At 38.2% G+C, this 22,765-nt stretch overlaps 3 protein-coding genes across 7 annotated transcripts; 2 read left to right on the forward strand and 1 right to left on the reverse strand.

The window, feature by feature from the left end:
- Nucleotides 1-137: 137 nt before the first annotated feature.
- On the forward strand, nt 138-9,872 carry LOC143444876 (uncharacterized). Of its 4 annotated transcripts, XM_076943669.1 has the most exons (25): nt 138-1,106; nt 1,230-1,359; nt 1,614-1,729; nt 1,863-2,015; nt 2,087-2,239; nt 2,410-2,533; nt 2,623-2,738; nt 2,888-3,049; nt 3,401-3,544; nt 4,067-4,216; nt 4,514-4,666; nt 4,890-5,042; nt 5,839-5,991; nt 6,256-6,402; nt 6,527-6,680; nt 6,840-6,997; nt 7,140-7,304; nt 7,400-7,516; nt 7,752-7,906; nt 8,045-8,139; nt 8,456-8,621; nt 8,728-8,836; nt 8,922-9,097; nt 9,318-9,521; nt 9,631-9,872. In XM_076943669.1, the coding sequence occupies exons 1-24, from the start codon at nt 1,046-1,048 to the stop codon at nt 9,516-9,518; spliced, it is 3,411 nt and encodes a 1,136-aa protein (XP_076799784.1). In that variant the 5' UTR covers nt 138-1,045; the 3' UTR covers nt 9,519-9,521; nt 9,631-9,872. The 4 variants fall into 4 exon arrangements, 3 of the variants coding, with proteins under 3 accessions (XP_076799784.1, XP_076799783.1, XP_076799785.1); XM_076943668.1 differs by having other exon boundaries at nt 9,318-9,872; XM_076943670.1 differs by lacking the exon at nt 4,890-5,042 and having other exon boundaries at nt 9,318-9,872.
- Nucleotides 9,873-10,404: 532 nt separating this feature from the next.
- Nucleotides 10,405-13,646, reverse strand: LOC143444878 (glycerophosphodiester phosphodiesterase domain-containing protein 5-like). Its single transcript, XM_076943671.1, has one exon. The coding sequence runs from the start codon at nt 13,201-13,203 to the stop codon at nt 11,611-11,613; it is 1,593 nt and encodes a 530-aa protein (XP_076799786.1). The 5' UTR covers nt 13,204-13,646; the 3' UTR covers nt 10,405-11,610.
- Nucleotides 13,647-14,494: 848 nt separating this feature from the next.
- Nucleotides 14,495-22,644, forward strand: LOC143444879 (protein ECT2-like). 2 transcript variants are annotated; one of them, XM_076943672.1, is made up of 11 exons: nt 14,495-14,715; nt 14,834-14,965; nt 15,310-15,505; nt 19,194-19,305; nt 19,464-19,670; nt 19,745-19,934; nt 20,246-20,391; nt 20,570-20,749; nt 21,049-21,172; nt 21,340-21,494; nt 21,708-22,644. In XM_076943672.1, the coding sequence occupies exons 1-11, from the start codon at nt 14,562-14,564 to the stop codon at nt 21,771-21,773; spliced, it is 1,662 nt and encodes a 553-aa protein (XP_076799787.1). In that variant the 5' UTR covers nt 14,495-14,561; the 3' UTR covers nt 21,774-22,644. The 2 variants fall into 2 exon arrangements, with proteins under 2 accessions (XP_076799787.1, XP_076799789.1); XM_076943674.1 differs by lacking the exons at nt 14,495-14,715; nt 14,834-14,965; nt 15,310-15,505 and adding exons at nt 17,170-18,556; nt 18,692-18,828.
- Nucleotides 22,645-22,765: the final 121 nt, after the last annotated feature.

A 22,765-nucleotide genomic window follows, 5' to 3' on the forward strand; every position in this document is an offset into this window, starting at 1 on the left:
GATTTTCATGGAAATTATGGCGCGAATATCGGCAAAACAAACCGTCAAGGGTTAAAATATCGGCTTTGGCAAAAAGTTGACACGCGCTGTTAAACCACAACAGCAGGTTATAGGGAGAGGTAAAAAACGTTCGCGTCATCAGTTCTTTCAGGATGAAATTAGCAATTTATTCGTCAAACACATGCGGTCGGTTTAGTTCGACCTTTCAGTCACACGAAGCGCTCTATTTTCAAAACATTTTGATCACGTTGAACAAAGCACGATGAAATGATTAAAATAAGCCACTTTTAAAACAAGAGGATAATTAGTTAATTACCCTTAGTCCCTTGCTTACTTTGAATCGTTTCAAATCCAAATCATAAATCAGGCTTAATCTAAGGTCGCCATTTCACGTTGGTTACATAACCCCACTCGGTGTCACGAACGCGACGTTTGCAAATTGTTTTCGAGAATAGGAATTCACTTGATTTCGTAATTTTCTCGCAATAACGTTAAACGTGTCCTGGAGCAGCCATCGCTGTTTATATTTAAACACGAAAGCGGGATCCGGGAATTTACCAGGATTATAATTTCTTAAAGAATGTACTATCTTAAGCATGAGCCTTTACTTTCAAAATCTTCTCGGACGTAGATTTTGCAAGGATAAGCAGAGTTCGAAGCAAGGCAGCAATTCAGTATTGGCTGTAGCAGACTTTAATATCTTGTGCCGTGTAGTCATAGACAAAGTCAAGTATATGTTGTTGGACAAAAGCCTTTTGCAAAAGAAGCTCAAACGTTGACATGGCCACTCCGGAAATGCTTTGTTTAAAAAATAGGCTTTATCGTAGCGGACAAAGCCGTTCGTCGTTAAATAACTTCTATACATGAACGTGGTAAAAGTCAACAAGTGTATAACAGTTATTGCCGTGAATTTCAAAAGCGCATTTGCCAAATCAGATTGAGAAAATTTGGTTTCATTGTAAGCATAAGATTTAACAGTTTTTGTGTTATCAAACATGGTGAATTGTGGATTGCAGTCGGTTGCTAATTAGGACATTCAGATACAATGAAGTTGTCAACTCTGATTTCAACATACAGTGCCGTGATACAATTCTTCATTCTTGCAGGTAGGAAAGAAACGTTCCAAGCAAAACATTTTCTTTGGGAATCTTCATAGCGTCGTTCATGGCATCTTTATAGAAATCTTGAACGTTTGAGTGAGCAGAAGAAAATAATTAAAAATTGTTCAGGTGAGTCGTGGGACCAGTGGAGCGCATGCAGTGCTCAATGTGGCATCGGAGTGAGAAGAAGATCACGCAGCTGTGGAAGTGGATGCAGACAATATGACGATAAGATATGTAGAAACGCGCAAGATTGCTCGTAAGATTTCACAGATTATGAAATGATTGCAGATTGCAAATTTAAATCCTGTCACTAACCTTATAGGTTCGATCTTTTAAAAATAAACAAGTGCGGAAAAAAACCTGTGATAGTCTCTAATCTATACCCATATGCAAATTACCTGTGCCTACCAGCCTATAAGCTACGTTGGTTGTAGAACCTTATTAGTACGTAATAAGTTACATGAATTTTAGCATAAACAAAACCAGAGCAAATATATATTTGATTTTTAGGTGTTCATGTCCTTGCAAAGACTTAACAGATAATTGCTTACCGCTTTACTGCTATAACTCAGCTTACAAAGTTTTCTGTGCAAAGACCTGTGGTGAATGCCCACCGTGCCTATGTGGTAATTAGATTTCTATTATAAGCACTAATAGCTGCATTTGATACGTCATCTCAGAGGAACTAAATCGTGAAATGTTAAAACACCACGATTGCTGAATTCCACGTATAGTGGTAATTTGTTATATATTTTCCAGTGGGAAGCATTTACAGCGGTTGGGGTCCGTGGACAGATTGCACGGTTACATGCGGCGGCGGAAGGCAATACCGGTATCGAGATTGCAACAACATAGTGGGGTGTATCGGATCGCATAAAGAAGAGAGGAGATGTGGACAACAACCTTGCTTCAGTATAAACAGCAACATTTTCTCGTCGATATCTAAGTAAGCTGATTTCAGATCTCTGATTGCATTTTGTCAGATCAAAACGTCTGGTCCACGTGGTATGATGTCGGCAGCTGCAGCGCCGCATGCGGCGGTGGAAGCTTGAGGCAAAGAAGGGAGTGTTCAAACGGAAATAGCTGTCAAGGCGATAGCAGACGACAGATATCCTGCAATACACACAGTTGCAATGGTTTGTATGGACGCAACGTAGCATGAATTCGAGTGGTAACGTAATATGTAACATATTTAATCATACTTGATATTCTTCAAACTGTGAAATTAATCACCACGCGATAAGCATCCAAAAAATGCGCGCTTAATTTAACAAGAAACCAGCTACCGTTTTTTCCTCTACAGCAGATGGCGATGGATGGAGTCCATGTAGCGTCACTTGCGGCATAGGTGTTCAGACTCGGACTCGAAGCTGTGGAACCGGGTGTACACAATTCCTTTCCAGAGAATGTGAAAAGACGCAAAATTGCCCGTACGTCGAGTGCACTTTCTTGCAATTCATATTTCTCTGTTTTTGATGATTGATTGAAAGGTAAAATGAGCGAGTGGGTTTCTGTTTAGATGCAATTGTCAGTGTGTAGACTTAAGAAGTTCCTGTGGAACAACACTCTGCTTTGCTTCCTCGTATGAACAATTATGCCGCAAAACGTGCAATACCTGTTCCTGCAATTCCTGCGGTTGGTTTAAGTTTTCGGCTATTTCTAGTTTTCTACATTCTTATTAACTTATAGCCTAAATGTAGACAAATAGTACATAAAATGTATATATTTATAGTATATAGTCCTACTTTATACCAACTTTATATGCCTATGGTTTACCGGAACAGACGAGTATGGTCAATGGGGACGTTGGACGCCTTGTAGCAAAACATGCGGAGGTGGCATTAGACACCGGTATAGAAGTTGTGGCAAAACAACTGGATGTGCGGGTTCATACCAGGATAACGATGTGTGCGCAACAAGACAGTGCTCAGTGCAAGCAGCAGCAGGTTGATTATACCCAATAGCCACTGTAGCTTGGTTAATTTTGAACTAAGAAATAGTTACTTCTTAACTTAGACATTGCTTGAAAAAAAAATGGAAAAAAACTAATCATTGGATATAAATATTATTATTAAATAATATAATAAAATAATAATATTAGTCCATAAAATAAACACTATTTTCAGGTTTATTTTTCCATTACAATTATAAGGAGAACCATATATTTTTAGTGCTTAGGGCCTCTAGGGGTATTTTTTCAGCCCTGAACCAGGGAACCGGTAACTAACTTCACGTCAGTGCCTGCAACGTAAAATTATAAATAAGATGCAGGAGTTTATTTTGCTGAGTATTTCCAGAGTGGAGTTCCTGGACTAACCAGGGGTCATGCAGCAGAACTTGCGGCGGTGGTAGGCAGAAGAAAGTAAGAAGGTGCTTAACTGGGGACAACTGTGATGGAAGACATATGATACGTATCCAGTGTAACACCCACGATTGCGCTGGTAAGTTTGTTGTTTTCATAGCTAAAGCTATTTTGTGCGTCAGCGTTTGTATGTTTCTACTTTGTACCCAGTGGTGGGATTCAGCTGGTTCGCACCGGTTCGTACGAACTGGTTCTTGGAATTTTAATGACCTCCGCGAACCGGTTATTAACAAGCGTATGTACAGGCTTATGTGTATATCGGCCCCGGGTCAATATGGCATGCTAGTAGTGAGAGAGCCGGGTGTTAAAATATTTCAATCCCACCACTGTTTGTACCACGATGGCAGTTAACTTATGGCTGTCACTACTTTATCGGAAGGAATCGTACGTTGGAAGCTATTTTTTGCAGTTGCTTAATTGTTAACCTAACTTATATGTTATAACATAGGCTATAGGAATCTAAACCTAATCTAATTCTTTCTTTTAATCTACATCTGCAATTAAACCAATAAAGAGCAAGTTGCTTGACCAACTTTCGGTGAAACAGCCACTTTCTTAAATTTACTTACCTATACTGCTACGTTTCAAACTCGACGTGAAGTTTGGGGACCGTGGCGTAATGATGGCGGTTGTAGCAGAACGTGTGGGGGCGGAAGGCGCAGGCAAAGAAGAACCTGCCAGTCTAAGTCAAGATGTGTTGGATCAAGCATTAGAGAAATCGATTGCAACACCAACCGTTGTGATAATTCAGGTTAAAAATTATTAAAACGCGTCAGTTTGATTTTCTATTTTCTACTTCTTTTGACGATTAGATTCCAAAAATGTCAGCGGAAAGCGGTAACCTATGCCTGCACTGGAATAAGCCTAATCCCACCACATAAGAGATAGCAGGCTAACAAAAACAAAAATAACGATAATTGGATAATTGTGAACGATATTTTTTGAAAATTATTAATTTATGATGTTGGGACATTATCACTGAATAAAACCGAGAGAAGGTTTGGGCTCCTTTGGCGTTGGTGGTAAAGACCCAACATTTATTTAACAGCGTGGGGTTCTTGGCGAAATGAAGGGGGCTGCAGCAAAACTTGTGGTGGCGGAAAACGAAGACAGCGGAGAACCTGTCTTCACGGATCGGGTTGTGTTGGCCGCACCACGAGAGAAGTTAATTGTAACACTAACCGTTGTCCGTCTATCGCAGGTATATCAAGTTTAAGCGGTTTAAGGTGCACGTGAAATCTACTATAGTCAAACAGTTTGGCTTGTTAACGGAACGTGACTCAATTCAGACACTGACATTCTAATAAATGAAAAACTATGAGCAATATAGGCTACTAAAGATGGTCAAAATCCAATGCTTTCATTGTGTTTGTGTATATCATTGAAACGGAGTATGAGGATTATTTTTCTCGAATTGCGTGCAGTTTGGGGACCATGGCGGAATGAAGGGAGCTGCAGCAAAACCTGCGGAGAAGGACGGCGGCGACAGCGAAGAACTTGTAGAAATGGATCCGGCTGCGTTGGCCCGACCACAAGGGAGGTTAATTGCAACGCTGGCCGTTGTCAGCTCAACCCAGGTAATGGTGGTTTTGCAGCAAGGATTCATGTTGCTTACCCAAACCTAACAATTAGGTTTCTGAGTACACGTAGTCACGTAGGAAATGTGTAATATATAACCGGTTTCAATTAAAAGGGCGTGCCGATTTCAAAACGTTGTTTCTTGGAGGATGATGGCTTTGATTGTTTTATTAGTGAATTCCTAATTTGCTCTCGAGTCATTTGTCAAAATTTTAATATTTTATAAAGCAATGGGAAGTTCTGTCATGTTTGGATCAGTTGACGCATTCTGTAATGAGTGCTTTGATCGCTGATTTGTTGTTTATTCAATCGATAGTATTCCATGTCGTTCGTCGTTCTCCCTCTATTTCTCTTACTATCTCTGCCGAAAACGTACACTTACAATTTCCACTTGGTATGTTATGATAATAATAATCTTTATCGTCGGATTGAGAAGAGTCTTGGTACGACCTAAATCCGGCCATGGTACCCCATTGCTCGAACTCCGGTTACCGATGTATATAGCTTTTATGCAAGCTCCGATTGTCACATGTGTTTTATTTGGTTGTTTATATCGTGCTGCTCGAATTCAGAACTGTTCACCAGCAGCAAGCGTCTTTAATGTCTTGCCCAAGAGTATTTCAACGATGGTGTCACTGATTATTGGATACGGTCCTCATAATCGGGAGCCCAGCGCTCAGTAACGACTCGGCCATCGATCCGACAATTGGAGCAAACAAATTGGTTATATCCAACATACGCACCATGTAAGCTGCGACGAATAGCCTCAACCATATCATCGTAATTTTCGTGCAGTTTGGGGACCATGGCGGAATGAAGGAAGCTGCAGCAAAACCTGCGGAGAAGGACGGCGGCGACAGCGAAGAACTTGTAGAAATGGATCCGGCTGCGTTGGCCCGACCACAAGGGAGATTAATTGCAACAATGACCGTTGTCAGTCCAACCCAGGTAATGGTGGTTTTACAGCAAGGATTCATATTACTCACCCAAACATAACAATTAGGTTTCTGAGTACACGTAGTCTAAAGTACTATATATTATGGGTATAGCCTATACTGCTCGGTTTTGTCAGTTTTGTGAGATGCGTTGTATAAGTAATCGGCGTTTTAGGCTGCAAACGGAAGAATGTGGTAACTGTAGGCCTATAGCCTTCTATTACCGGGTAATTTTGGTTTATACCATCGTGACTTAAATAATAATTATAAATCGCAGTTTGGGGACCTTGGAGAAATTCTGGTACTTGCAGTAGAACATGTGGAGGCGGGAAAATCGTCCAAATAAGAACATGTCAGACCGGGTCAAATTGCGTTGGGTTGAGCCGAAGAGAAGTGCCTTGTAATACACCTGTTTGCCGACCAAGTAAGTTACATACTGCTACGAGCCTTAAAATTTGCGCCCTACTAAAAATAAATGAACTTAACCGCCCTCTTTAAGTCCTAGGTGGGCTTATTTGGCAACAAATTTATTTGAACCTTTATTACAGGACCAAGTTGGTCAGCGTGGACTTCCTATTCTCAATGTGACGTCACTTGTGGGAGTGGAACACAGTACAGGACGCGCAGCTGTCGCTATGGAAACAATTGTCCAGGAAACGCGCGCCAAGAAAGATCGTGCAATTCTCCTAACTTGTGCCAAGAGTAGGTTTTGCTAGTTTTTCGACTTTGTAGTGGCGAGGTCACGGAAACCCCTAGCATTTATAAAGGAGCGTTGTAATGGCAGTTGGTGTTGTTTACAATGCTGTATTCCTATGCACACCAAGCACACTTTGTTCCAAGTTTTTCTCATCCTGGTTCCAGATGCGAATGTTCTCCTTCGTCTTCGTGCGTGGACCAGTGGCCGGATTGGTGCTCGCAATTTGTGACGCCGTCCCTCTCCGACTGTCTGTCCAACGAAGGGACGATTTACACGTTTTGCAAGAAATCCTGTGGCGCCTGTCAACAATCCTGCTCTTGTGGTAAACCTTCCAATCTTAACATTTATCTGCACCCGAATAAATATCCTTGTGTCACGTTATGCACCGTAGGGTGCACAGGGTGTCGTATTGTCAAAAAACGAATTAAAGTAATCTTGTCGATGTATAAGCAATACCTTTCTAGAACAAAAAGATGAACCATCTGGTCATTGGGGCAGGTGGGGTAGTTGGGGAAGTTGCAGCAAAACTTGCGGCTCCGGCGTGCAAAGAAGACAACGAACGTGCAGTGCCAGTTCTTGCCCCGGAAGCGGTTCCATGGAACGCGCCTGTAACAGAGGCTCATGCGGAGGTTTGGCGTTTTTTCAAGGAAACTTGATTTACCCAGTCTTTATTGAACAATGGTTGTCGATACACGAACTCTTTGGCGCTCTCCTCATTTTTTAGTGTCCGGAGGTTGGGGCGAATGCTCACGATCTTGTGGCGACGGGACTCAGCGTTATTTTTCCTCATCCGGGCAAGTAACACGGTTCCGAGATTGCAACCTGGCATCTTGCCCTCAAGGTAGCTAAAGAACGAGTTGAATGTTAGTTACAAAGCCACGTCACTGGCACTTTTCTATGTTTCAATTAAAATTGGCGCTGGTTCGTGTAATCACAAACAGTAAACCAACATCATTATGATGTCAGCTTCAGTCCAATGAAAGTGAAGCACGATACTGAAATGCGCGAAATCACGATACTGCACTAGTATAGCCTTCTTAATTCAATAACACAAAAGCGCAACTGATTCTGCCCAGCTCAATGCCGCAGTCCCTTCTTTGTGCGCTACGGAAAAAATTCTCATCGGTGTTGTGACGCATCCCAGTTGTCCAACAGCGCGTGCGGTGTAAGCGCTCAGGAAGGTCGAGTGGTTAATGGAGAGGACGCCATCAGGAAAAGATGGCCGTGGATGGTGCGGATTATTTACATTATAGTTTTTTGTTCATGGTTCACTATATATTCAAATAATGGTAATTCGGTGTAGCGCGTGTTGCTGATACATACTTCCAGCTGTTTACTTCGATGGCCTTATTTTCCTTGGTTTATTCAGGTCTTTTTGAATCTTGATCCGAACAGGGCAAATGCATTTTGTGGCGGTATGCTGGTTAGTGAAAGATACGTAATAACCGCAGCACATTGCTTGATGTAAGTAGCCTATACAAGCACTGAAACACATTTGACACCGATATTTAAACTAGACTAATAACGTTTTTTCGATAAGCTGATTACACGAAAAATTTTTAAAAGTTTGAATTCTTCAAATATATAACTTTGTAATTTGTCAAATTAAGCCGCTTTAGTCTCGAAAGAAAACGTTTTGATTTGCGGGAACAGCTTTTTTTTTTGTTATAAGTTATTTATCACTTATAAGTAGGCTGTAAGCCTGTTAACCCAATCTTTTGACTTGAGACAAAACGTCAGCTATTACATCAATGTCGTCAATTCATGCATCATGATGCAGACTGGCTGGCGAACTGAGATTCGATTTCCGAAGTATCCAGGCTCTACTGGGAGCTCTAAATTTTGAAGACCGATCCAGTCACGTTCAGGTACGCGGTGTAAGAGCACTGCACATACACCCGAGCTATCAAGCAATCCAGTACGGGTACGACATCGCTATACTTGAGGTAACTTTGACGGTTATTTGATTTGCTTTGTAAAATGAGAATTTGTTGGCTAAAAAAAATAAACCAACCTAGGCTACCAACAAACTTGTAAAACTTTTTTCTTCAGCTATCGACCCCTGCAAATCTCGGGGGTAGTCACATCAAACCTATTTGCCTGCCGAAGGGAGAAAGAGTCCCGGATGACGCCATTTGCGTCGCGGCCGGCTGGGGTCGAAGTAAGAAAACAAAACGTCATTTTTGTGTATAGCCTAGGACTAGGTCGTTGACGCTTTTTAGAAATTAACTTAACTGCTGTTGTAGCCACGAATGCAGCAGGCGCCGATCAGAAGTCCTCGATTCTGCAAGAGGTCCAAATACGAACCCTTCCATTTGACGTGTGCGCCCAAGGGTATGGACAAACAACTCTCGGTGGAAATCTTCGGGAAAAATACATGATTTGCGCGGGAAAAATTGCCGGAGGACCCGACACTTGTGCGGTAAGAATACGGTCTTAAATTAGATTGTAGACTGCAGTTAATTACTAATTTAGCCTACAACGCATTGTCAATATTTTGCGGTTTTTCAGTAAATGGCTCCATTTTATAACTTACCACTATGCAATTCGCATTTAAGACATGTTGGCGAGTGCCAGTGTGACTAATTACGACATACACATAGTACTCGCATTACGCGCAATTACTGTGCATGTCATAACAGGGTGACAGCGGCGGACCTCTCATGTGCCAACGTTGTTCGTCTTGTGCTTGGACGCTGGCTGGTGTCACGTCATTTGGACCAGATAGCTGTGGACAAGAAGGGCTTCCTGGGGTTTATACTCGAGTTTCTTTTTACGGCAGTTGGATAGACGGCGTCGTGGGCGAGCGGCTTGCCTCGGGGGATTTACCCTCTTGTAGTTGAAGGGTGCGTCGTCGAAGTGGTTATTTATGAAATAATAAAATCTCTCACCGTTTTAATTACCAGTTACTATAAACTTAATTGAGTGCAGTTTATGAAAAAGGTTTGTTTTCAGGCTTCACGTTCCGCCAAGTTTTGTTGCTTGTTATCATACGAAAAAATTTGGGTTTGTTGACCATGCTAACCTACCACCTTATAGCATAATTATTGCTATCTTGCCAGTTTTAGGCAGTTGGGCTTTGCCACTTTTTCCTGCTCGTGAGCATGTGTTTCCTTGTGCTATAACTACAACGGTTAGCATCGTAACTTCCGCTCCGCACAGTCAATGGCGAAAAATAAACACTACAATTCAACTGTTGTAAAGTTCTGCCGTTGGATACCTTTCTCAATAAACCCGCTTTCCTTCATGGTCGTGTTTTATTTGCAAATAAGATTATTTCTCCAACAAAAACGTTATTTATTCACACCAAGCGGTGAAGTTGACAAATTACGCAATTGTCCGTTGTTTGGAAGTTTGAGTTCGTTTATGCCAAAGTGATGATGGCACGTTTATTTGAACGTGTATGTGACGTCATACTGGAGACTCTGCCATATAGGTAGCTCTCATTCACATTAAAGCAGAAAGTATAGTATCTTAGCATGGAGCTTCTGTGCGAAAAAGTGCGGTTTAAAGACACCTATTACTTGCATAGCGATTATGAGCAATTATAAGATACAGGGCTAATTTAAGCCTTATACTGGATGTAAAATTACATTTCTATGCAATCCGCAATGATATAAAGTTTGAATTTATCATACATTTGATTTTGTTTCCCAGTCATTTCAGATTGTGTGGATATTTGCATCACCAAGCACCAACTCAAGTGTTTTGCCTTGAAAAATGCCGATGTACATATGGACGATAATATAATTAACGAAGCAAGTTAATAAAAAAAATTCCTGACATTGTTAGATATTGATATTCAATAATTACATAGCACTCTACAAAAAATTTTTATTTAAAACAATGTTTTAAAACTTTAGTACCGGTAATGCGTTACCTAATGTCAGCTTTAACAGAAAGATGACAAGAAACTGGTTTTCCAACACCTCAAGACGTTGCGGTTGAATGAGTTTCTGACATCAACACCCATTGGTAAAAATTTGTCAAATAGAGCTTTCCCAAAAAATGTTAAAATGAAATTAAATTACAGGCAATTTACTGCAGATTAGCAAAAGGGCGTGATTACCTTACGCACTACTGGTATTCCAAGCACAGTTTCTATTTAGGGACTTAGATAGGTCAATACAGGCAGGTCTACTCAGAAATAGCTTTAGTTTGAAGACATTTTAAAGTATATTATATGATGCACTCATTATACATTTTTACATGACACCATAAGGTAAAATACAGACAAAACTGTTTTAATGCGCCAATACCACATTTTGAATAAGTACCTAAACCATCAAGATGCTCGAGTACGAGTTCTTTGCATCCTTTAACAAGTTTGGATGCCACAATAAAAAAAATAATTAAAGGAGTCTATACCTAAAGGCATTAATAAACAAGTACTTGAGTACCACTGATGAGCTAAAAAATTGAAACTTGAGTGAAGCAGGTCAGCAAACAGAAACAAGGTTTGGTGACATCCATGATAATGACATAACCTCTACCATCCCAGATTGATGGCGATGAGAATAGGATATAATGACCAACTTCAAGTTTTATGGCTACAGAGATGAAATATTAAACTACTCAGATAACACTAACTTTTCATCCAATTTTAAATAGGCCTACTCAAAACCGGTCAAATATTAGCTTTTATCTAAATGCAACAGCATATGAATTGGTGAACAAAATCACAAATGTTTGTAAGATTGTTGTAAGTATTTTACATTCTTACAGTTGCCCATAGCAAACTCACACAGTCAGTATACATCACAAAAAAACACTGTTGTTACCTGATCACCAGGAAAAGCTTTCTTAGAAGTAATGAAATTACACACATATGTTATCTTGTTTAGAAACAAAAAGACACAAAGTTTTCAACTCAAAACACGGGTAAACTTATAAACATGCAAGCTAATACTCTCACAAGAACAGAAAAAACACAAGTTAAGTTGATTCAGAATTACTAAATAGTGGTACCATCACATAGGTACCGTCACGGCGTCTTCGCTTGTAACCAAAGTAAAATATAACAATGACAATAACCAGACTTATAACATCCATTGTGCACCATATGGCATAATACTGTGTTTTACTCAGTGACCACAATGGGGCTTTCAGCTCTTTAAAAATTGAACACCTGTTTGTTGTAACTGCCCATACTCCTTGGCACCAAGCTCGCGAGAAAGTCCAGCTTTCATCCATGGTATAAGAAATGACAGAATAATTCAAGGAAATCGCTTCCTCAGTGGTTGAGCCATAGATTAAGTTCAAAAGTTCAACACTATAATTGCGAGCATAAGATGAGGAAACAACTTCTGAGGCGACAACTCTAAAGTCAGGCGCTAGTTTGTTGACAACATGCTGGTAAGGTGAAATTAGCCACAAAACACTCTCTTGTGGAATTCCAGATCTCAATAAAGTGTTGACAGTTATATTTACATATTCAGAATAATATGGGTGGTGAGATGGTGGACGCCCTAAATCAAATATGATACTTTTATTATGTTGGGCTGCAAATTTGGCAAATTCTTCCAACGATGGTATTTTCTGTGCACTGATGTTTGCTTTGTCAGCTTTACTGAGATATTTATTGGTAAAAAAGGGATCTAATTTGAGATGCCAATCACCGGCATTCAACTGTTGTAGTTCATTCCAAGTAAAATTTTCTGCCCGTTGGGATTTTCTTTCGGGGAAGATTTCCTCAACGTTTGTTGTCCTCAGCAGATCAGGATCGTGCATCAGGAAAGGGACCCCATCCCTTGACAGTCTCACATCTGATTCAAGTGCGAATACACCACATGAAACTGCATGTTCATAGGACAGTATGGTATTTTCTGGAGCAAGGCTAGGCGCTCCCTTATGTCCAATTAACAATGGTTTTGACATGTTGGCCTCAGCGTCCATATGAATGCATGGAGAGTATTGCCAAAACGGAATAGACAGCACAAAGATGAAGACAATGACATAACTGATAAATGCAAGCTTTTTGTTTTTTTCACTAATCCACACAACTTTTGTAAAATAAAATGCAAATGAAATTAAAACAAGAAGAGAACACAATTGCAAAAATGGTCCAGTCATTTCAAATGATACTTTCACCCCAGAAACTAGATCTGGCCACAACAATGCCACATAAATCATACCCAAGATGAAAGAAACAAAACATACCAACAAGACAATTTTATGACAAAGAAAGAGATGAAGATTGTGCAAATGTAAAATCTGCAAAAATCCAGCAAAGCACAACATAACAACGTAAAAAAATAAAACAACAGTTATACCTAATATCAGCGCATACCAGTGATATAAGAAGCTTACTACATCATATAAATAAGCATTAATTTCATCCGAATCATTTATCAAAACGGCCCAGCTGTATGTCCAACTGAGAGTAACAATGAAAGCAATAAATATAGCAAAAAGAAAAAATTTTCCACATCTTGATTGATTGGCAAAGGCATACGTATAGTAATCATCATTATTCCATTTGCAACTGTAAACACCAAAGAAGAAATGCTTACAGCAATCATAGCACATCTTGTAAACACCAATAAAGTGTTAAGCCGTGAAGAGCTATCAGTCAGTTTTCGTAACTTTTGTTTTACAATGCTATTGCACCATAAATAGCAGCATTGAAATAGCCCAGCACAGTATCCTTTAAGTAGTTGTTTATGCGCAAAAGCAATTTAGACGAAGATGAACTCGGCCAATCAGCTGATTGGCTTGGGAGAAAAGCCACACGGTTTCAAAGTTGAATTAAATTAATTATTCAGGGAAACTTAAGCTCGGGTTACATTTTTACGATTATTTCGTATTGTTTAACTTCATTTTTCATGTTTGAGGAAAGTCTTTGCCATGACAGTAACAAGTTTACGACTATGGGCGCATTGTCGTTGATAAGCTTCAAACATTGGCATATGCATGTTGTAAAAATATTTGTTTTAAAAATATTTCTAATAGTTTCTATTTGAAGTGTTTTACTTTTAAATTTAAACGGAAATAAAGTTAACTAATTTAGTGAAATAAAGTAACTTTGAGTAAAGTCTGCTAAATATGCTATAGCCGAGCACAAGTATAAGCAAATCTTTTTGAAATACAGCGGTGAACTACTTTTTTGTAGACTTCCGCACTCTCTACCGCCTTAACATTGCCCATTTCTCCCATTTTCCAAATTCCCTAACTTTTCCAGTCACGTACAGTACCTTGCATAGCCTAGTATGCTGATTTAGAAAACGTAATGAACTTGTCAAAAGTGGGGCGTAGTTTTATGTTTTAAGAGGTTATAGCTAAGCCTCTGGACTTCTTGGGAGTTTTGGCCACTATCTTGGGGTGCAAGCTAAGCTATAGTAGCTGAGTGGTTCGACTGTTGGAGCGCTAAATGCGGCTTGCATTTCATGTTGAAACCCACAGACCCAGTAGCGCTATACTATTGTAAAGCGCGATCAGTAATAAGCTAGGCTTACCTGCTGAGGCGAAAAAAGCACTAACACGTTACAAACAACCGTATCTGATGTCGGAACGAATCCGTTATTCGTCATTGCTATCAATGAAGCTTTCCGAGTTGGTCGATAACAATGGGAACCATAATTAATCAGTTACTAACAATAGCCGACAGAAGAGTCCGCACAAAGCGATGTTGCCGCGCTTTTTTCAAGATCTCTAATGGAATATGACCAGACCAGGTGTATGACCAGACCAGGTGTACGACCAGGCTGTCGTCCACCTGCAATGGCTGCCTGCTGGACAGTTCTGAATTCGAGCAATACGATACTGGTGTAAAAATCAAAAACTAAAATGTTATAATAATTTGTTATGTTTGTTAGGCCTAGATTTGAATACGATAAACCATAGGCTGTAGCTTGATTTTATCAGCAAACGTGTGTGGTGTCTTAATTATGGCTACAACCCAAGCACAAAAATCTGTTGCTGTTCTGGCGGGTGTCAGCTTATTTCTGCATCTATGCTCAGCTGGCAACTTCATACCATCATCTGAGATGTGGTTCTTCGGCAGTTTATTGTCATATCTTCATTCAATGTTAAACCTTTTGGGTGAGTAGGCAAGGTTAATAATAAATTAGCCTATCGTCCTCTATTATTGTCTTACCATTTGTTATGTTGCTTGTAAGGCTGCTTGGGATATCCTCCAACATAATTTGCTTTGTTTTAGCTCGAAGTAGCTTGCTGAGTGCAGTTGTGTTAATAGCTGTTGAGTCTTACTACCCAAATACCATATCATCTTACACTCAGTGGAATGGGCAATATCTTATCAAATTTCTTCCCAAATTTGTTATGGCTGCTTGTAAGTTTTTTCATTGATTTGTCTTAGTAGGCTAGGCCTGTTTATGGAAATTCTTTTTGCCTGGTTCTTTTTTAACTGCTTTTCTATATTTTTTAAGCTGCTTCACTTGATTTTGCCTGTATATGTAGGATATACATTTTGCATAAACAATGCAAACTGTAAAAGTTAAACAATAATGAATTGTGTATGTATATATTATCCTGTTCTACGTTTTTTCTTGACTTACTTGAAAAGAACGGCACTCTACGCTTCACAGTAGTGAATATTATCGATAACAACATTTAATGCATATATTATCTAGGCAAAGTATCCCAATCTTATAATCGAATTGAATTATGTTGCAGTGGTGTGCACAGTGGTTCGAATTATCCTTCCTGGCCCAATCACTTACTACTCACGTTTCTACAAATTCAGCATTGTTCTAAGTTTTATTGCAACTGTGCTAGCTGCAATTGACCATAATTCAAGTTCAAGTGGAAAAAATAAGAACAACGTCCATGAAGAAGGTGTCCAAGACCTCCGAGTCTCGCGGCAAGAAAGGTACCACAGTACTGCTTTTCTGTTTTCTTTTCTACATGAAAAATATTCTTATGCTATACACTTATTGTTTTAGCATATATATATATATATATATATACAGTCAGAACTCGTTAATCCAGACCACTTTGTTTTGTCACAAAATGTTGGTGTAGCGAGGTATTCAGATAATTGAAACAATACTAGGGCGAAATTTTCCGAAGTGGATGTCAGACTTTACTGCTGAACTGTGACTGTAGGTCTCCAACCTATTAGAAATGTCCTAGGAGTGAGGCTGCTGCTTTCATTGTGCATAGATAATTGTCTATTATTTTTGTCATCTACGACAAACGCACGAAAACTTGCATTCACAACCATTCTTTTTTGCTCCACACTTCGCCACTTCAAAATATTTTTGCTATTGATTTAGCACAGTGTTTCTCAAACTTTTTGCGATCGCGTACCACTCGTTCATTTTTTTTTGCTACACTGCGTACCACCTGGCTCCTGAATGACTTATTTTACTCAAATGTACCGGTATTTATTAGTTATTACCGTTATTACTATACCATAACACCAATGAATAGCAAGAAAACACAATTTAATTTGATAGAAGCAACTGTTTCTTCTGCACAAGCTTGTCTATCCGGGGCAACACATTACTCACAGCACATCGAAAATCATGTTCAGCGGTACGCGGTACCACTTAAAAAGCTCTCGCGTACCACTAGTGGTACGCGTACCACAGTTTGAGAACCACTGATTTGGCATATCTGTTGCGAAACTAGTGTGTCAGAGTTCGACAGCGGGGTTTCTAGTTGTTCGGGGTTCGGATTAAAGAGTTCTGACTGTATATATATATATAATATATACTGCTGAGCTTAATTTCAACTTTTATGACGAGTGAGGATCAGAGTGTCACATCTTACATGGTTCTGGGGTCCAATTCACAATCACATATTTATTCAATAAACTTTTGGTCTTGCTGAGAAAAATACCTGTTTTGGTTGTAGTTGTAACATTTAGTTCTTGAATTGATGTAACTATTGTGTGGAAGTATTTGCTGAAGTATTACAAGTACAGTGACCACGTCAGAATTGTAATGTTCTTAAATTTATACATATTGAAACCCATATAATTTTTATGTTGAGCATTTTTATATTTGTCATTTACTAATTTTTTGCATGAAATATTGAGTTTTGAAAATTGGCAAGAGTATTTTTGGTATTTTAAAGATGGAATAATTTATTTTACAATGTTTTCCTAATGAGAAATGTTAAAGTCAAAGTTATTAGAACTCAAATGACCCTGAGGAATCGACTGAAATGACTCCACAACAAATTAATGTAGAATTGTTTGGAAAAGCAGTTGTTTGTTCAATAATGCAGCAACATTCAATGTGCATAGGTAATGTCTTCAGTTAACCAAGATTTCTTGTAGAATTGCAAGGTCATGATGGTGGTTATGAATTTTGATTAACAGTCAGTTTATCCTAATTAGATACACTTCCGAGCATTAGCTTTTCCCTTATATGACTTAATTCTGCTTTGAAAGCATTTGATGACTTCAGTAAGTGGGCAGTTTTGTTACTCTAACAGTTATTAAAAGAAGTCAGTGACAGTGCTGCAGTATGTTGCTTGAAATTTGTGGGCCATGATAACAAACTAACTTCCTTTCTTTACTTCCCTCGTTCATTTATCATGTGTTTCGTTCATGTGACCAAGCCTGCTGTGTAATATTTATGAAGTATATACAGTTGCAAGCATAGTTGTCGTATAGTGCTGAGATTGTTTATAAGTAAGCCTTAAGGTTCTATTCAGGTTGTCATAAGCCCAGATCAAGCCTTGAGTATATGGTTAATTTAGTGCAGTCAAGACTTTCGTTGAGTTAGTCAATATTTTACTTTGTGCTTTACATTACTTGACATTGTTTAAAAGCGATATTTATTTTTTGTTTCAGCTTTTCCCAAAATCCTCTCCTCTGACCATGATTTTTTTATAGTGAAAGTGATTTTGCTCAACTTCGTTTAACTCAAAATTTCAGAAAATTCAAAAGTAGTAAATTGCTCCCAGCAAAATAGTTGTATGGTAACCAATTATCCCAACATCTTGTAATTCAAAGTGATTTCATTATCCCTCTAAGTAAATCAGCTTTATTGTTTCAAATTCCAATTAATCTTTCGATACCTTTGATGATCATTTGTGACATATTTGTTAGTGCTAGAATATAGATATACTGTACTAGCAAATTTTTGTTATTAATAGCAACAGTTGATGTAATAAAACTTCATATTAAATTTTTTGCTTCCATCTCTCAGCGAAACAGGCAAATGCTCAGTCACTATTGACCGGTATCTGAAATCCAAATGTGTATCATGTGTCAGTGTGTTTACATCATTACGGGGAACTTTGAAAACTAGAAACCACTTTCTGGGTGGCCCAAGACATCACATGATTGGCAATGAAGTGTTACTTTAAACCATTTCCACAACATCAGCTATTTTTTCAAATTTTCTGTTTTCGGTGGTGGTTGTGTAACCAATTGTTGAAATAATTTATTTCACAATCAAGCAGGAAGTAGTCGGCTTGTTTGTGTGCGTATGTCATAAGTGCATATCCAAGCTCACAAAGATCATTGTTTACAACTAGTTATGCCACAAGTTTTTTTTTAATATCTGTTACAAAGTTCCTGTGTTTAGGTGAAAAGTTGTGTGTAAAGTTTATAATTTTTAAAAGTAGATATGTAGTGGTTTATGGTACAGAAAGTCGAGCATTAGTAATTACTGGTGAAGTGAAAGTGTTTCCTATTAGTCTATATATATATATAACATATGTTGCTCACGCTTATCAAAAAGGAAGTTGTCAACTTAGGGAAGTGTTTAATGGCAGGTTACAATTGTTTCTAGCAAGTTGCATTGATTCTGAATATTACAGCTCTCCAAGCACTGAAATTAAGTAGCCTAAGGTGTGCAAAATGGTATAGCTTACTCGTTATTGTTGAAATCGAAACACAATTAGCCGGATGGGAAATTGTTGGAATGCTATTCGCAGATGCTTTGGCTGCGTACAATATGAGGTACAATACAGCCTAATACTTTATATCAAAATAAAGGTTCAGTGAGGAATTCGTTTTTGAATTAGTGAGAAAATAGCATTCACCTTTACCAAAGCCTTTTTCATTCATATAAATGTAATTTTTTATTATCCTTAGACATTAGAAAATGAGAGAAGTCCATTATTGCAACCCCAACACAGCACAAGGGTGCGGAAATCAATATCTTCTGAAAACATTGCATGGCCTTCTGAGCCAACCTCTCGTTTACTTGATAACTTGTCCGATGTCGGAAGGTGGTTGATAATCACGATCATAATTTAGCAGCAAACTACTACAAATGTTGTTTAGGATAGTTTACAAATTTCACGTTCTGTACTTAAGCTAACACAAGTAGTACAGGCGTCATGTAAATAGTTGATTTCGAAAAAAGCTAATTAAAACATTACGCTTGCAGGTGGTTAACACAGCAGTCTATGTATTGCCAATCACTTGTACTTCCATATTTTATGTAGTTGCTTTATGGTCAGTCTACTAATCTTTATGGTCAGTCAACTAATCTGGTCATTTCCATACGTCAATTTGTTACCACTAGCTAGGATGTTACAGACTCCTTTTTCATTAATCTGCTCAAACATTAAACGCTTTGTTTGTATTTCAGCACAAACAGCAACCAAAGTGAAAATTACATTCCCTCGAAACGTCACAGGACCGCCATGGAGTTGCTTCAGACAGAGACAAGTTATTTGAGAAACTTGAAGACTATTATAACGGTGAATACATGTCGGCGTTTAATGCAATTGATATAGCAAAGAACGCATCTCTTTTGCCCAATTCATACAAAACAGTTTTGTAAAAACTATCAGTAAGACTGAAATATGACCGCTGTTATAACAAGTCCTATGTTTAATGTGCAACGTAAAACATTCAGGTGTACAAAGAACCGTTGGAGAAATTTGTGGTTGAAGGACACCCTCTACTTGCAGCAGAAGACATTCGAAGCGTCTTTGGTGGAATATCGCAAATAGCCGAGCTGCATTCATTCATACACAAGGACCTAAGTGAGATCATTGACAACTGGTCAGAGAATTGTTGTGTTGCAGATCTTTTTATAAAATATGAAGAAAAAATGATAAAGGTAGGTTTGCTTGAGCTGTCTTTCTCATGACTACATTATGATAGCTTGCTATGACTATGCCGTTCTTTATCTAGGTCTATCCTCCCTACGTCAATTACTTCGATATGGGGAGTGAAATTCTGCAGAAGCAACAGAAGAGCAATCCTGAACTGCAGGAGTTCTTCACAAAATGTTTCCATGAACCACAGAGTCTAAAACAACCTTTGTCTGCTTTGCTAATAAGACCAGTACAACGACTTCCGAGTATATCTCTGCTTATTGGTGGTTAGTTAATAGACTGTTGTTACCTTATAGCTAATAATGCTGGATTGTTTAACCTGTTAATAACGTTGGTCCCCATTGAATTTAGTTGAATATCAATTGAGTTTGATTATCTCGTTTAACTGAGTATCTGTTAGTGGCGAACTCCGGTCTTCCGACACAAAATTTTATGAAACAGGTTTCCTTGTTCTTAATTTGGTGTATACATTTATCTTAACACCTTGTATTTTATATACTAGTATTTTGTAAACTTATTCAAACTTGTCCAACCAAATACACTGGGGTCAAATAGATGATGCTGATGTTTTATTTAGATCTACGTAAACGAACTCCAAAGGATTTGGAAGATTATGAGAAACTGGAAGAAGCAAAGGAAGTGTTGTCGAGAGTTTTATCCCATATTAATGAAGACAAGAGGAAAACGGAAGGAAAAATGAAAATTTTTGACATCGTTTATGAGGTTGGTTTCACTCACTTAGCGTGCCTTAGATAGGAATTCATATAGAAAATAAAGCGTTAGTTTTGCAGTGTTACTCCTATCTGTTCACCATTTTAAACATAACCAAATATCATAAATGTGGTATAAAATTGAATGATTTGGGTATATGAACTGAGCAAATGAGAGTGATCATTTCTAGGTTACTGGGTGCCCAGTGGAAGTGGTGTCTTCAAACAGGCTTTTTATCGCACACGTTGACGTTGCGACTCTCACGGATGGTTTTTATCGAAGCGGAGAACGGCTCGCTCTTTACCTTCTTAATGATGTCATGGAAGTTGCAAAATGGAGGAACAGAACGCACGGGAATTCTCTTCTAAAAGTACTTACTCTTAATTACTTAATAAAAAAATAAACAATAATCAATAATTTCTTAGCATCCTGTTTTCCATTTTCACTATCGTTGGCACTACCATGTACATATTACAACTTTACATGAAAATAGTACAACTATCATTCAATGGCCAATGTATTATGTGACCTTGCAAAAATCTCCCTGAATTTTCAGTATAAACCGACGATTACCATGAAGTTATGACCAACATTTCGGAAAATATTAGAAATTACCTTGAAAATTTGTGTTGAAAAGATATTTGGATAAGGTTTTTATTCATCTGACAGCACATCCAGTTGCTTAAACTCTCAAGTATCGTCAGCATACTAGACATGAACGACTGCGGTGAGCTGCAGAACATTTTTGCCGTCAGATATCAACCTGATGGAAACAATTATGTCCAGAGCAATGGTAAGTCTGTGTACTTTTAGCTAGCTGTTTTCATATTGTGCTATTTTTTGCGTGAATTTGTGTTGAATTTATTCAAACATGATCATGGGACTTTTTTATCTGAAATAAATTTAGTGACAAGTTTGATAAGTTAAATCGTATGAAATGTAACGGCGTATTATTTTCAGCGAATGAATTGGAAGAGAAAACATGTTTACTACATCTACTCGACGATAAGACTTTCAAATCCAAATGGCTCCAGCAACTTTCAACGCAAGTGGCAGAGGCAAAAAACATAACGACAGATAAAATCCTGAAAAAAGTGACACCATCTGATCTGATTGTAAGAAATAATGAAGCTCTATACTACCTTTACTCTAACTATTCAATCTTGCTGGGTGTGGTAATAACAGAGACATTCACGTCACAATGTTAGCTTGCCTGTAGCCAAACGTATTGAATTTTGTATTTTAAAGGTATAACATATGCTGTAAATAAATTTGTTCTTTGTTGCAATGCCATATACTATATCAATACTTTTTTGATGATTTTGCAGAATTTTGTGAAACGTGGATCCAAGTTGCATAAGAAGTTTTCCAGAGCAAAGCTGAAGTCCGAATAACTCTAATAAGTTCATGTAATTTGTTGTCTTATGTCGCCATTTAAGCTTTTTTTTAATCCAATATCGTTCCTCGTCAGCGCTTCATCAATGCTTTAATTTGTTGTAATTTTATAAAACCGTGCAAATTTCTGTCACCATGTATTTTTTATAATTTTCCAGATGAATACCGTATAAATAATTCCAGCATCGTTGATTCCCAAGTGAGGTATCATATTTCTTTCAATATCGTAGCATTTCATGCCTCGTTATTTCGCTTGATCATTGCCCCATCAACGGTCCTAAACAGCAAATACACCACCCTGTTGCCTTGGTTTAATTTTAAAAGCTTGGCAGTAACTTCCACATGCACAGCTGCAAACTGGCTCACAATCTTTAGTTTGGTGCTCTGAGCTTTTCATGGCATTATAGCAGTATATGTAAGACATATTTGGAGACCATGACAATATACGCTGTGTATAAACTAGTGAAACATTTAGTTGATGTCTGCCTTTTCTGTTCCAATTCTGTGTTATCGTAAATTACTTGTTTTTTTGAAGGAAATTTTTATCCAGTTTCTCCATTGACTCAGTTATACTTGTTTTTATGATTTCTATGCTATTTTATGAGATTGCAAATTAATCCGAGATGTTAATTGTCAGTGCTTGCGATTCTTGCACAAAGTACTTGTAAAATGGAAAATCATTTTTTTTTCACTGAAAATTTCTTGCTTTGCTGCCATGTTTGTCGATAACCTTTTATTGATCATGTTTTTTCCATCTTTTGTGAGCCGTCAGAAAGGGCAAAGTTTGGTGTACGTATTTTCACCTTTTTGTTGATAAGGCTTGATCATGGTTGAAAAGACTATTCGTAATAAATTGTCTTATGGCTTCAACATTGCTTTATAATTTTTTCATGTTATCATACTGCCATTGCATAGAGCTGTTCTTCGTCAAAGTCTATGGTCACATTATAGATCACCTTGCAGTATTTCATGTGTTAGTATTAGCATGACT

The sequence above is a fragment of the Clavelina lepadiformis genome, chromosome 2, assembly GCF_947623445.1.
Source record: "Clavelina lepadiformis chromosome 2, kaClaLepa1.1, whole genome shotgun sequence".
Lineage (NCBI taxonomy): Eukaryota > Metazoa > Chordata > Ascidiacea > Aplousobranchia > Clavelinidae > Clavelina > Clavelina lepadiformis.

Coding starts and splice junctions, on each gene's coding strand:
- LOC143444878 (XM_076943671.1), bottom strand. CDS start 13,203: ATGTGCTATGATTGCTGTAAGCATTTCTTCTTTGGTGTTTACAGTTGC.
- LOC143444879 (XM_076943672.1), top strand. CDS start 14,562: ATGGCTACAACCCAAGCACAAAAATCTGTTGCTGTTCTGGCGGGTGTC. Junction 19,671..19,744: donor ATGAAGAAAAAATGATAAAG/GTAGGTTTGCTT, acceptor TTCTTTATCTAG/GTCTATCCTCCCTACGTCAA. Junction 21,495..21,707: donor TGACACCATCTGATCTGATT/GTAAGAAATAAT, acceptor ATGATTTTGCAG/AATTTTGTGAAACGTGGATC.
- LOC143444876 (XM_076943668.1), top strand. CDS start 1,046: ATGAAGTTGTCAACTCTGATTTCAACATACAGTGCCGTGATACAATTC. Junction 6,681..6,839: donor TCTCCTAACTTGTGCCAAGA/GTAGGTTTTGCT, acceptor TCCTGGTTCCAG/ATGCGAATGTTCTCCTTCGT. Junction 7,517..7,751: donor CCTGGCATCTTGCCCTCAAG/GTAGCTAAAGAA, acceptor GATTCTGCCCAG/CTCAATGCCGCAGTCCCTTC.